Source organism: Bos indicus x Bos taurus, chromosome 2 (assembly GCF_003369695.1).
Source record: "Bos indicus x Bos taurus breed Angus x Brahman F1 hybrid chromosome 2, Bos_hybrid_MaternalHap_v2.0, whole genome shotgun sequence".
In the NCBI taxonomy this organism is placed as follows: domain Eukaryota; kingdom Metazoa; phylum Chordata; class Mammalia; order Artiodactyla; family Bovidae; genus Bos; species Bos indicus x Bos taurus.
The window spans coordinates 26,205,081-26,220,552 of record NC_040077.1 but is presented as its reverse complement, the minus strand read 5'-3'; the positions used below and the strand labels follow the sequence as shown (position 1 = coordinate 26,220,552).

The window sequence follows — 15,472 nt, the reverse complement described above, 5'->3', positions numbered from 1 at the left end:
GCACTAGTCCTGTGTATCTATTGCTGTTGCATCTATGTTATTATTTTATAAATTACTATAAACTTTGCTGTGTCACCTTGTGAAGTTCTTATTCTCTCAACTGAATAGAAATGAATTGAATTTATTTTCACTTAAATTAGAAAGCGGATCTTGTTGAATACTTTTGTATGTTGGTTGTTCTGATCATAAATTTGTTCACTTTTAAGGGATAGTGCTGTATCTGTCATTTTAAGTCAGTCATCTGTGATGTGGTGTATTAAAAAATACAACCCACAAATATAAATTATGTTTTGGTTATTTGTTCCATAAATAAAACACGCACTGATATCAAGCCAAAACATTTTAAAATGTATATGCTTAACATATACAAAGCTGTATGAAAGCAAAGCTGATCATTTCTTCCTACCTTCTCTTTTAAACCTCAACCGTTTGGGATAAACCATTATAAATAGGCTTTCTTGCTTCATATGAATACATATAAAAATTATAGAAATGGATTTTGTTTCTATTTGTCTTTCCTGAAATAAAATTTTACTATATATAATGCTATGCAGTTTGCTCTCCCCAGCCCCCTCCTTCTTTTTTTCTCCAAGAGGCAGAGCTTGTGGGATCTTAGTTCCCTAACCACAGATTGAACTGCCACCTGCATCAGAAGCAAGGAGTTTTAACCACTGGATCACCAAGGAAGTCCCATGTTTCCTTTTTAAAATAATTGAAATATAGTTGGTGTACAGAAGCATATTAGTTTCACGTCTGTGTATGTGTGTGCATGCTCAGTCGCTCAGTCATGTCCGGCTCTTTGTGACCCAATGGACTGTAGCCCGCCAGCTTCCTTTGTCAATGGGATTTTCCAGACAAGAATACCGGAGTGGGTTGCCGTTTCCTCTGCCAGGGGATCTTTCTGGCCCAGAGACTGAACCCACATCTCCTGTGTCTCCTGCATTAGCAGGGAGATTCTTTACCACTGAGCCACCTGGGAAGCTCAGTTTCAGGTGTACTACTTAGTAATTTGGTATTTGCATACATTATGAAATGATCATAATGCTACCCAAATGAGACAATCAGCATCCATATAAGCAGTAATTGATCATATTAATATTATATACCATCGATACGATGTTGATGAGAATGGTACTCTACCTTAGTGGTCCTCCTCACTTACAACCATAACCTCAGACTAATCTTGAGAAACGTATCAGGCAAGTTACAGTTGAGGAATGTTATACAGAATACCTGATCAGTACTCCTCAAAACTCTTAAGTTCATCAAAAACAACAGTTTCTTGAGAAACTGCCACAACTAAGAGTAGACTAAGGAGACATGACAACTAAATGTAATACGCTGTTCTGGATGGGATCCTCAAAAAAAAAAAGGGCATTAGGTAGAAACTAAGGAAATCTGAAGAAAATATGGACTTTAATTTATCAGTATTATATCAATAAAATTGCTCAATAATATATCAATATTAGTTCATTGTGACAGTCATATCATGCTAATGTAAGATTTAAGGGGAAACTGGGTGTGAGGTTTATGAAAACTCTTTGTAGTGGCTTCAAAACTTTTCTGCAAAACTAAAATTATATTTAAATGATATATTTTTTAAAAGGAATGAAAAGTCCCTCTCTATACCAAGTTAAAAAAAAAAAAAACCAGAGGAAAGCAAGAATGTTAGTAGTAAAAATGATGACCAGATCAGGACAGTACTGTACATCTTTACCAGAATTAATGATACTGCTCTGCAGGAGTTTTGCAGTTGTGGCCATTGTCACAGGCTTCTTAGCGGAAAGCAGTAGGGCCAGTAGCGTGTTTAGTTTATGAGTAGTAATTCACCTAGTAGGATCCGAGCAAATACTCAGTTGTAGTTAAAAATTAAAGTGTATTATATGTTCCTAAAACCAAGGATCAGTTTATGCAGTAAAGAAGATTCTCTGTGCCTACTCCTAGGCTGCAGACCACACTTTGCCCTGTGATACTTTTTTTTTTAATTGGAAGATAATTGCTTTACAATATTGTGTTTGTCTCTACTGTACATCAACATGAATCAGCCATAGGTATACATACGTCTCCCTCCCTCTTGAATCTCCCTCCCACTTCCCATCCCATCCTACCCCTCTGTGTTGTCACAGAGCACCTGGTTGGAGTTCCCTGCGTCATACAGCAAATTTCCACTGGCTAGCTATTTTATATATGGTACCATATGTAAAATGGTGCTCTCAGTTCATCACCATATTACCATATGGTAATGCTGCTCTCAGTTCATCCCAGCCTCTCCTTCACCCACTGTGTCCGCAAGTCTGTTCTCTCTGTCTGCATCTCCATTGCTGTCCTGCAAATAGATTCCGCATATATGCGTTAATGTACAATATTTGTTTTTCTCTTTCTGACTTACTTCACTCTGTCTAACAGGTCCTAGGTTCATCAACTTCATTAGGACTGACTCAAATATGGTCTTTTTATGGCTGAGTAATATTCCATCGTATATATGTACGATAGCTTCTTTATGCATGAACATGCGTTGTTTCGATGTCCTAGCTACAGGGAACATGTGTCTCTTTCAGTTATGGTTTTCTCAATGTCTGTGCCCTGTAGTGGGATTGTTGGGGTATTTGGTAGTTTTATTTTTAGTTTTTTAAAGAATCTCCATACTGTTCTTCATAGTGGCTGCATCAGTTTACATTCCCACCAACAGTGCAAGAGATTTCCCTTTCCTCCAGATACTTGTGTTTTGCAGTTGTCTGTTCCCAGCGTAGGCATAATGTTTCCAAGCAAAAACATATTTCCCATGGTTCTGAGGGCACTAAATATATCATCCCTACATCATTTTCCCATTCTTTTCTCCTTTCATCCACAAAACTCCATAAACACAAAAACAAAGCATGTTCCAAGAATGATCTGATGGTTGGTTGGGACTGGCCTGAGCTGGTAGGACAACTGGGCTCTGTTCCAGGTGGGCTGTCTCCTTCTCCAGTAGGCAATCCCAGACTTATTCTCAAATAAGTGGTATGATTGAGAGGGAGAGATAGATACTAGGGGAGAGCTACTGAGGGAGAATATACAAGACCACTTTAAGCTTTAGATCTCTTCATTGGCTTATTTAAAATTTCCATTAATTTTGAGCATTATCCAAAGTTCTATTTTAGGTTTCACCCCTTTTCCTCTCAGTCTTAATAAATATCTGATATATGTTTATCTGCATGAATCTTATTAAAACATATATAAACTTGACACCTTTCTTTTTCTATTTTGTCTTTTTTTTTTACATATTTATTTAGATATGCCTCCATCTCTTAAACATGCCGTAAATCATTTCTGCTTCTTTGATCTTCCCAATCTCCTCTACTCCTTTCCTTTGCCACTATGGATGCCTCTATGAATTTTTATCTGAAATGGTTATTGACTCAGTATTTTATTTCTTGCTGTTAATGACATATCACCAAAGGATTGCTGTTATTTTCTATTATAGTTTTGTTTTATTATATGTATGGTCATATAGAAATGTTTATCCTACATAAATACATATTGATAATTATTATCACTAAAATATAATCACTACAATTAAAAGAAAAAAGAAAAAATTTTTTACCCTTTTATCTCCTAGTAAATATTGCCATTTCTTTACAAGAGCTGCCATGTTATTATAAATTTTCCCTCTGAAGTGCTTCAAAGAAAACTAAAGCAAATGACCTCCCCCTTATTTCCTTAAATTATAATATTAAAACAATATTTTTAGATACAAATACCTTTGCATCTGTGTTTTTTGTTTTAATTTTACGTATGATACAACATTAGAAGAGTTGTTTTAGTCGCTAAGTCACATCCAACTCTTTGTGACCCCATGGACTGTAGCACACCAGGCTTCTCTATCCATGGGATTTCCCAGTCAAGAATACTGGAGTAGGTTACTATTTCCTCTTCAAGGAGGTCTTCCCAACCCAGGAATCGGAAGTCTTTCATAACATCCATTCTTTGTAATTTTGTCTTTTATGAGAAAACATTTTATTTTGGTGAGATAATTTTCCCATAGTTTTATTACTATATAATTTATTGATACTAAAGTTCCAAATTATTTGAGCTTGATTTTTTTTCATAATTTTATTAAAGAGAGATTTTCTTTTCAGGAATTAAGATTGCAACTTTTTCTCCTCAGATTCTCCAGAGAGTGATATTCCTATGGAGATCACCACAGCAGAACCTCAAGTTTCTGAGGCAGTATATGATTGTGTTATTTGTGGACAGAGTGGGCCCTCCTCTGAAGACAGACCTACGGGATTGGTTGTCCTGTTACAAGCATCCTCAGGTAAAAATCAAAGTAATTTTTAGTGGGAACATTTTTAGAGATGAAGTATTTGCAGCAGATTAGTAAATCCCTCAAATAAAAGCTAGATTTTTGTTTAGGTATAACTGCAGATCTGTATAGCAAGGATCTTTATAGGTTTTTTTTTAGCAAAGATTCTTAATCTGGTTTATCTCACTTTCTTGGAGTGTTGAAAGAAACATTTAAGAGAGATCTCTCTGTATGTTACATAGTCTTTTTCTTTAGAGTGTGATGGAATCTTACCAATGCTGGGTGGCCAAAAACTGAGTTCATCTTTGTTGGCAACTTGATTGTTCTAATATCTAGAAACATTTAAGTCCAAAAATAGTCAGTTTAAATATTTTAATTATATAAGACATATTCAGGTTGTTTTGCCCTTGTTTCTTGAGCATAGAAGCAGTCACTCTTGTAACAGCCTGCCAATTGACGTTTGCAAATCTTAGAGTTAAAATAATGTTTTTAAAAATTTGAAGGATTTGTCTGAATATTCTCTATTCTCTGCCATACTGAAGTATTTTGAGGTAGTGATAAATATTACACTCCAGTTCCAATGAATGTATCCTTTTTCAATAAGAATATGTGTGAAGTGAAGTAAATAAAAGACTTACATATTTCTCCAGGGCATTTTTTTTCTAGGGTGTTTACTCTGAATTAGTAGAGTAGAAAGAGTTAGATATAAGAAATTCCTCAGAATTCAGATACAGGTTCAGTTCAGTTCAGTTCAGTCCAGTCGCTCAGTCATGTCCGGCTCTTTGCAACCCTGTGGACCAGAGCACGCCAGGCCTCCTTGTCCATCACCAACTCCCAGAGTTTACCCAAACTTCATGTCCATTGAGTCAGTGATGCCATCCAACCATCTAATCCTCTGTCATCTGCTTCAGTCTTTCCCAGCATCAGGGTCTTTTCAAATCAGTCACCTCTTCACATCAGGTAGCTAAAGGATTAGAGTTTCAGTTTCAACATCAGTCCTTCCAATGAACACTCAGGACTGATTTCCTTTAGGATGGACTGGTTGGATCTCCTTGCAGTCCAAGGGACTCTCAAGAGTCTTCTCCAACACCACAGTTCAAAAGCATCAATTCTTTGGTGCTCAGCTTTCTTTATGGTCCAACTCTTACATCCCTACATGACTACTGGAAAAACCATAGGTTTGACTAGATGGACCTTTTGTTGGCAAAGTAATATCTCTGCTTTTTAATAAGCTGTCTAAGTTGGTCATAACTTTTCTCTCAAGGAGTAAGCGTCTTTTAATTTCATGGCTGCAGTCACCATCTGCAATGATCTTGGAGCCCAAAAATATAAAGTCTGTCACTGTTTCCCCATCTGTTTGACATGAAGTGATGGGACCGGATGCCATGATCTTGGTTTTCTGAATGTTGAGCTTTAAGCCAACTTTTTCACTCTCCCCTTTCAATTTCATCAGGAGGCTCTTTAGTTCTTCTTCACTTTCTGCCATAAGGGTGGTGGTATCTGCATATCTGAGGTTATTGATATTTCTCCCGGCAGTCTTGATTCTAGCTTGTGCTTCATCCAGCTGAGCATTTCTCATGATGTCCTCTGCATAGAAGTTAAATAAGCATGGTGACAGTACACAGCCTTGACGTACTCCTTTTCCTATTTGGAACCAGTCTGTTGCTCAATGTCCAGTTCTAACTGGTGCTTCCTGACCTGCATACAGATTTCTCAAGAGGCAGGTCAGGTAGTCTGGTATTCCCATCTTTTTCAGAATTTTCCAGAGTTTATTGTGATCCACACAGTCAAAGCCTTTGGCATAGTCAATAAAGCAGAAATAGATGTTTTTCTAGACCATTCAGGTATGACCTAAATCAAATCCCTTACAATTATACAGTGGAAATAAGAAATAGATTTAAGGGACTAGATGTGATAGACAGAGTGCCTGATGAACTATGGACGGAGGTTCATGACATTGTACAGGAGACAGGGATCAAGACCATCCCCAAGAAAAAGAAATGCAAAAAAGCAAAGTGGCTGTCTGAGGAGGCCTTACAAATAGCTGTGAAGAGAAGAGAAGCCAAAAGCAAAGGAGAAAAGGAAAGATATACCCATTTGAATGCAGAGTTCCAAAAAACAGCAAGGAGAGATAAGAAGGCCTTCCTCAGTGATCAGTGCAAAGAAATAGAGGAAAACAATAGAATGGGAAAGACTAGAGATCTCTTCAAGAAAATTAGATACCAAGGGAACATTTCATGCAAAGATGGGCTCAATAAAGGACAGAAATGATATGGACCTAACAGAAGCAGAAGATATTAAGAAGAGGTGGCAAGAATATGCAGAAGAACTGTACAAAACAGATCTTCACGACCCAAATAGTCACAATGGTGTGATCACTCACCTAGAGCCAGACATCCTGGAATGTGAAGTCAAGTGGGACTTAGGAAGCATCACTACAAACAAAGCTAGTGAATTCCAGTTGAGCTATTTCAGATCCTGAAAGATGATGCTGTGAAAGTGCTGCACTCAATACGCCAGCAAATTTGGAAAACTCAGCAGTGGCCACAGGACTGGAAAAGGTCAGTATTCATTCTAATCCCAAAGAAAGGCAATACCAAAGAATGCTCAAACTACCGCACAATTGCACTCATCTCACAGGCTAGCAAAGTAATGCTCAAAATTCTCCAAGCCAGGCTTCAGCAATAGGTGAACTGTGAACTTCCTGATGTTCAAGCTGGTTTTAGAAAAGGCAGAGGAACCAGAGATCAAATTGCCAACATCCACTGGATCATCGAAAAAGCAAGAGAGTTCCAGAAAAACATCTACTGCTTGACTTAATCTGGCCAAGTTTGTTGCTTTCTTTTAAATATAGAGATAATAGTGACTTTTGAGGATTGTCATGTTGGTTAAGTAATGTAATATAGGTAAAAGGATCTAATATGGTGCCTGGTACATTAGTTTTTTTGTCTTATTACTCTTGTTAAAATTTGAAATTGATCTGTGAAACCCTCACTGAATAAGACAATAGAGCCGTCTAGATGAGAAGTAACTACTATAATTAAAAGGAAATGTGTTGGAGTACTGACCCAATTTCACAGCTGCGTATCTTTTTCTGCTCTTTTAAGGAATTCAGTTTATTAGATTTTTGCCTCTTACTTGTCCCTCTATAACTTCTTCACCAAGTACTGTATAATCATCAACTTAATGTTTTATTTTATTCATGTATTCATTTCACATGTATTTATTGATCATCGCTATTACAATAAGAGCCAAACAAAATAATATCTCTGCCCCAGTGAAGCTTATGTTATTATTTTGGACTGTTATTTGTTCGTTGTTTTATATTTTTAAAGTTGCTTTGACTTGTTACTTCATTTAATTCCCTTATAGCAATTTTTTACACTAAACTAGTTAATATTAGATAATCCCACTGTTCCAGAGCTCTTTTGTGATTTCAAGATAGGAGGAAAAATATAAGAAACTAGTATTAAAAGCTATTAAATCTCAAGAGTGATTTTAATTAGGAATTGTAGCAGGGAAAATCTCTGGCTGTTTCCTTTCTTTCTGAGCCTCACCACCCTCTGACATCCTCTCACCTTTTACCCCTCTTTACTTTTTTCTTCTGAATTCTTTATTTATTTTTTCTCTTCTCTCTTTCTTTTGTCTTTGAATATGGAAAATTTTAACTATGTGGTGATGTAAAGAGACTAGTAAAATGTACCTCCATGTCCCCATCAATTTCTAATGTCTCCGTCAATCTCTAACAGTGATTAACTTGTGACTAATTTTTTCTCCTAGAATTATTTGGAAGCAGATTCCAGGCATCATTTTATTTCATCTATAAGTATTTCACCATATCTGCTGAATAGAAAAGACTTATTTTTTTAAAGACTTATTTTTTAAAACCACAGTCACTCCTGAATAACTTAATTCCTCAATATCATCAACTATCTAGTCAGAGTTCAAAATTCCCCAATTGTTTCTTATTTATTTTATTTTATTTATTTATTTATAGTTGTAGAGACTCCTTATAGTCTTTTATTTAATAGAGTCCCATCTTATCTTTTCCTGTGCCTGTCATTTCCACCCCGCCGCCCACCCCAAATGCACTTTGCTATTTGAAGAAATTGGGTCAATGAACATTTTTTTATTAGTATCTTTAATTAAAGTATAGTTGATTTACAATGTTATGTTAATCTCTGTTGTACAGCAAAATGGTTCAGTTATACACGCACACACACATATATATATACACACACACATTCTTTTTTAAAAAATATTCTTTCTGTTATGCTTTATCATGGGATATTGAATATATAGTTCTTTGTGCTATACAGTAGGACCTTGTTGTTTATCCATTCTATATATGAAAGCTCGTATCTGCTAACCCCAGCCTCCCACTGCAACCCTCCTCAGCTCTCTCCGTTGGCAACCACCAGTCTGTTCTGTTTCTCTTTCATAGATAGGTTCATTTGTGTCATACTTTAGATTCCACATATAAGTAATATATGGTTTTGTCTTTGTCTTTCTGACGTGCTTTACTTAGCACAATAATCTCTGATTGCATCCATAGTGCTGTAAATGGCATTATTTTGTTCTTTTCTATGACTGAGTAGTATTCCTTTGTATATATGTACCGCATCTTATTATCCATTCCTCTGGCGATGAGCATGTAGGTTGCTCCCACATCTTGGCTGTTGTGAACACTGCTGCTGTGAACACAGGGGTGCATGTATCTTTTTGAATGATAGTTTCGTCTGGGTGTATGCCCAGAAGTGGGATTGCTGGGTCATATTGTAATTCTACTTTTAGTTTTCTGAGGACCTTCATAATGTTTTCCACAGTGGTTATAGCAGTATAACTATACTATGTATAGCAGTATACCAGTAACTGTATATAGCACTATATCACCACCTTGTAGGAGAGATCCTTTTCTCCACACCCTTTCCAGCATTTGTTATTTGTAGACTTTTTAATGATGGCCATTCTGACTGGTTTGAGATGGTACCTCACTGCAATTTTGATTTGGATTTCTCTAATAGTTAGGGATCTTGAGCATCTTTTCATGTGCCTGTTGGCCTGTCTTTGAATAAATGTCTGTTTTGGTCTTCTGCCATTTAAAGAATTAAGACTCTTCCTCCTTAGATTTGTCCAAAAGAAAAAAAAAAATGAAAAGAGAGAAGGGAACACTTCTTAGCTCATTCTCTGAGGTCAGCACTACCTTGATACCAAAGCCAGATAAGGATTTCAAAAGAAAAGAAAATGATAGACGTGTATCCCTTATGAATAGAGATGTAAAAGTCCTTAACAAAATCCTAGCTAACCAAGTTTGGCAGTTTATTAAAAGGATTATACATCATGGCTAATTATATTTTAGTTTCTAGCATCTACTTGCTTTTGTCTATTCTTTCTGCTGCTGCTGCTGCTGTTACAAATCTCCCCAGAACTTGGGGCCCACAGCTCTGTGTCTGATATTTCCTTCTCTAAGAATGACTTATTGAGTCTTAATGTGTGGCACTTTATGCCTATACCCCCACTTCCTTTTTGTGTGGTATGTGTTTTACAATTATAAAAATACCTCTTTTCCCACCTTTTCATTTCGACTGACTTTTACATCTACAGAAAAGTTGAAAAGCCTTCACCTATACTCGCTGATGGCTAGCATATTTCCATGTTTATGTTTTCTTTCCCATACTTATCTATACACAGACACACACACACTTGTCAGAGGTAGACATCTTGGACATTTTTATCCCTAAATACTTCAGGATATATCACCTAAGAATAAAGATATTCTTTTATACAAGCTTAGTACCAATCATACTGAATAAATTTAATAAGAATAAAATCAAATATTCTGTGTTCAGAGTCTCCCAATAATATTTTATATACCAGATATATATTTTTCTTGTTCCAAGAGACAAGTGAAGATCATGTGTTGCAGTTAGTTGTCATTTCTTGTTAGTCTCCTTTAATCCGAAACAGTTTCTCCAGGCATTTTAAAAAATTTTGAAGAGTTCAAGTTTATTCTGTAGACTGTCTCTTTTTCTGGATTTATGTGATTGTTTCCCTGTTATTGGGCTTCCCTTGTGGCTTAACTGGTAAAGAATCTGCCTGCAGTGCGGGAGACCTGGGTTTGATCCCTGGGTTGGAGAGATCCCCTGGAGAAGGGAATGGCTATCATCCACTCCAGTATTTCTTGCCTGGAGAATTCCATGGATTGTATAGTCCATGTGGTTGCAAAGAGTCAGACATGACTGAACGACTTTCACTTTTGCTTTCCCTGTTAATAGATTAAAGTTAAACATTTTTGGCAATGGTAGTATTATGATGCTGTTCCTTCCCGTTGCATCACATCAAGAGACTCATAGTGATAGTTTGTTCCATTATTGGTGATGTTAACCAAGTTTAATCACTTGGTTGGTATTCTGACAGTCTAACATTATACCCTTTTACTTCATGTTCCCTGCCTGAATCAATGAACATGTTACCTGTTATTGTCATTATTCTTGAATTTGGCTAGTCAGAATTCCTTTAGGTCCCCGCTCAGTGCTTGAATACCTCTTTCCTCTTTACACACAATTCCAGGCTTACTTTGCCCGTCTCGCCAACCCTGATGTTATTTTAAAAAATAAACATTCACATATTAAAAGTTTATTTACTCTGTAGAAGAAAATTAGGATATCACTTTTTGTAGGTCTTTAAAAATATTGTAATAGTGAAAAAATTAAGAAGCTTATGGTAAATAACTCTGCTTTTCTTGGTGAATAAAGTCCACATGTTAGTTTTTTTTAACAGGCTCTTATCTCTGTTGTTAATATAGTTTTGGGGCAGTGCCGTGACAACATTGAGCCAAAAAAGTTGCCTATCTCTGAAGAGGAGCAGATATACCCCTGGGATACATGTGCAGCAGTTCATGACGTGAGGCTTTCATTATTACAACGTTATTTTAAGGATGTAAGTGTTCTTTTTATTAAATGTTATTTTTGTCTGTAAAATTGATAGATATTTCTCTCCAGAGTTTTATATTTTTCTTCAACCAAATATCTTTCTGACTTGGAATTTGGAACTTTATTAGAAAAAAATTAGTATGTGGATAGTAATAAATAGAAGTCAGTTAACACATAAAAATTTCAGGTTTCAAATATTATGCCTTTGTTTTAAATGTTGTTTATTATAAGATATACAAATTCAGTTCAGTGGAATGATAAGTTTATATTATCATTTTAAACACTTTTATATATTATTTTATATACATTATAAAAACTTTTAGATGTGGCACTTATGTTTTATGAAGATTTTTGCTTCTGTCTTTTTCATTTAAAGATACACAAAAAAGTCTCATGATGCTTTGATATGTAAAGTAGGGGCAGATTTATCATGGCTTCTATGATTTCTTGTTGTGAACTTGGTAGATTTTTTCCCTGGCTCTTCGTACTTTGTGGCTCTAACTCTCAGGTATTCATAAGACTTAGATCAACTCAGTTTATTTAGTAGCGGCAACATTGTTAACTTCTTTGTAAAATTTTGATACCGTTTTTTAAGTTTCCTGAGGGGTTATCATGGAGAAGGCAATGACACCCCACTCCAGTACTCTTGCCTGGAAAATCCCATGGACGGAGGAGCCTGGTAGGCTGCAGTCCATGGGGCCGCTAAGAGTAGGACACGACTGAGCGACTTCACTTTCACTTTTTACTTTCATGCACTGGAGAAGGAAATGGCAACCCACTCCAGTGTTCTTGCCTGGAGAATCCCAGGGACAGGGCAGCCTAGTGGGCTGCCGTCTATGGGGTCACACAGAGTCGGACACGACTGAGGTAACTTAGCAGCAGAGGGGTTATCAAATGGGGATTCCTTTCACCTGTTGTTATTTGACTCTGCTGTATTTTGAGTTAAGTAACATCTGTTAATAACTTAAAATACTTAAAATATAAAATGAAGCATTATTTTTAGTTATATATATATAAACACACACACACACATATAAAAATGTATATTAGTAGATTTCCAAATATAATTCCTTCATGTACATAATGTACTAAGTTAAATGGAAGCAGCTAGTAGGATATGTGGCAGACAGAATAAACAGTAACTGATCTAACGTGGTAAGAGTCAGAGTAGAGTGTGATTCAGTAGTCTGGATAAGGATGTTTCCAGTGGATTCTGGAGGAGATGGAAACCCTAGATAGGGAGGTGTTATGTGGAGTAGAAAGAATTTCAGATGAGGAAAACTGGGGTTTGGTTCTGATTCTGCTGTTTCTTAGCAATGTGAGCGTGACCAAACACTCTAAGTCTCAGTTACCTCATCTGTAAAATAGGGCTCGTAATGGTCTTTCATGCAGTAACCCAAAAGATCATTTTACATGTTATAAAGGTCAGTATAAATGTAAAGTGGTATTTTTAATTTTCAAGTTACCTATTTAGGAGGGCTCGTTAGGCCTTATTAAGCAGTTTGGGTTAGGTAATGAGGATAATGCTTCCATATATTTTCAGAGACTTTAAAATGAAATCATTATTTGGAAATAAGACGTCTTTATGTTTGTATATGTACATGCATACATATATGTATACACAGACACACTTTCATACTTTTTCTTTATTGTTTCTTCAGGTTTTCTGCAGCATGTGTATATATGTATATAGTTTTACTAATTGGAGACCAATTAATATCTTCATTTTGGAGAAAATTGTGCTGAATTCTACTTTTGCAGAAATTTACTGCCAACTTTTTTTAGTTTTTTTTTTTCCTGATGTAATCCTGGTTTTAATGTCAGCATTTTGAATCACTTTAGAGTAAATGAGTAAAGATGAATCCTAAGGCCAAATAGAAAATAAAAATAACTTAGTAGTCAAAATACAACTCAGACCTGAGGACATAATAATTTGAGGGAAGAGGAGATCTAATAAAGGAGAGAAAAAGTAGAGTATCTCTTCTTGCAGTCAGAATAGCTATTCATTTCTAAGAAAGAAAACAAAAAACTTTTTTTTAAAAAAAGCTCTGAACTGATACTTGAACTGGCCTGAATCTGTTTTGTTTTTGTGAGTGATTGTGAGGTTTTATTTCTACATAAGTACTTTTATATACTTCATAATGGCTATTTTACTTATAAATAGTGTGTTTCCTGGACCTCTGGAGGTCTAGGGCCATTTTTCCTTTTGGTTTTATAGTCCCTTCAGGGCTTCCCAGATGGCTCAGTGATAAAGAATCCTCCTGTCAATGCAGGAGATGTAGGTTTGATCCCTGGATCAGAAAGATCCCCTGGAGAAAGAAATGGCAACCCACTCCAGTATTCTTGCCTGGGAAATCCCACAGACAGAGGAGCCTGAAGGGCTACAGTCCATGGGGTCGTAAGAGAATCATATGTGATTTAGTGACTAAACAACAACAGGTGTGAAGGTGTGGAAGTTGCTCAGTCGTGTCCAACGCTTTGTGACCCCATGGACTGTGTAGCCCGCCAGGCTCCTCTGTCCATGGAATTCTCCAGGCAGGAATACTGGAGTGGGTTGCCATTCCCTTCTCCAGGGCATCTAACACATGCTTGGGTATTGTGGATGCTTACTGGATTTCAGTTTTGTAGCCAGACCATGTAAAGAAGAAGAGTTGTTATCAGTAGACACTGTTAGTGATTATAGAATTAAACTGCATAGATTCTTCTCTCTTCATATCAAATGCATGCTTTTTATAAAGTTGACCTGTAGAATTTCAGTCATACAAGATAGTGTGTTTACTAGTGAAGTTGGAAGTGTTATATATGAGAGCTATGACACTCATATATAAATAGAGAAGGAGGGAACCTGAGCTTTGGAGTCAGATAGATCTGGGTTGAACTTGGGCTTTACCACTTTTAACTGAGTGCTCTTGGTCAGCTTGCAGTCCCTTTTTATTAAAAGAAATAAGACTGCTTACTGCATAAAGTTTTAATAAATATTGAGGTGAAGGTTCAATGTTAAACAGTACAGAGGTGGGCACATTGTTGAATGTAGGTCTTTCTGAAATGTAGGTCTCATATTAGTAAATGATCTCTTGCTTTTTTTGACTCTAGCAAATTAAAAAGACATCTAACAGTTACATAGACAAATGACATACTATTTTCAGTTTTAAAACTAACAGCTTATATATTAAAAGGAAAGATTAATTACATTTTATAGTACATTGTCAAAGAGAATAGCTTATTAGCTGCCTACCAGCCATTCTAAAATGATCTAATACCCAAATCTGCTTCTACTTAAAGTGGCTCCAAAACATAAAACAGAGATGAGCAGGTCTCCTGTTGTTTTTCTGATGTGTAACAGTAGAAACCAGCTCACCTGCTGTGAGAATTTGATTTGTGCTGTTGCACATCTTCAAATCGGCTAGAAAGGCATTTCATACTGTGTGATGCTTTTAACTTTCAGATGCTCGTGAAGAGTCTTGATTTAATATTGGAATTCTGTTTACTGTTATTTAAGATGGTTTGGTCATCTAATAGGCTATTTTCCAACATAAAAGTAAAATTTAGTAGTTTGCTTTGTTTTGATGGCTCTCAAATTTTTCATCATGTGCTGTCACTCACGTTAGACCTCGTACCAGTATTGCCCTGACTTGGCCATGTATTTGCTGTAGACTCTAGAGGGTTTCCCTGGTGGCTCAGATGGTAAAAAATCCACCTGCAATCCCTGGGTCAGGAAAATCTCCTGGAAAAGGGAATGGCTACCCACTCCAGTCTTCTGGCCTGGAGAATTCCCTGGACAGAGGAGCCTGGCAGTCTGCAGTCCACGGGGTCGCAAAAAGTTGGACACAACTGAATGACTTTCACTTTCACTAGAGGGTAAACTCAGGGTCAGGCTGAAATGCTGTTTGGCAGAGGCCAAATGAAAATTTAAAGAAACTTGCTTTAGGAGGAAAAGTCTAGACTGTTTATAGGTTGAAAAGAAGGAATTAGCAGAGAAGTTTAAAGAGAAAGAGAAGATGAAAGGAATTAACTTTGAAAATGCATTTCCAAAGTGTATGTAGTTTGTTTATATAATCTGGGTTCCTTTTTGTGTTGTTTATTATATTAGACCCATATAAATGTTTAGGCACTTTTAAAATTCTCATGAGCAGATTTGTACTTTAGAAAGATGTGTGCAAGATGCATCATGGAGACCAGTTAAAATTTATTTAAGAACTCTCTTCCCCACAACAGATCACATAGGCTTGACTGTTACAGTGGGAATAAAGAGAGA

The 15,472-nt window shown here is 36.4% G+C and overlaps 1 protein-coding gene across 7 annotated transcripts in view; it reads left to right on the top strand.

Annotated features, from left to right (window-relative positions):
* Window positions 1-15,472, top strand: part of UBR3 (ubiquitin protein ligase E3 component n-recognin 3) — a 204,332-nt gene that overhangs the window by 128,262 nt on the left and 60,598 nt on the right. For all 7 annotated transcript variants that reach the window (XM_027558103.1, XM_027558090.1, XM_027558093.1 and 4 more), the window contains 2 exons: window positions 4,148-4,297; window positions 11,091-11,224. In XM_027558103.1, coding sequence (XP_027413904.1) covers window positions 4,148-4,297; window positions 11,091-11,224 — 284 coding nt within the window. The remainder of the gene's footprint in view (window positions 1-4,147; window positions 4,298-11,090; window positions 11,225-15,472) is intronic.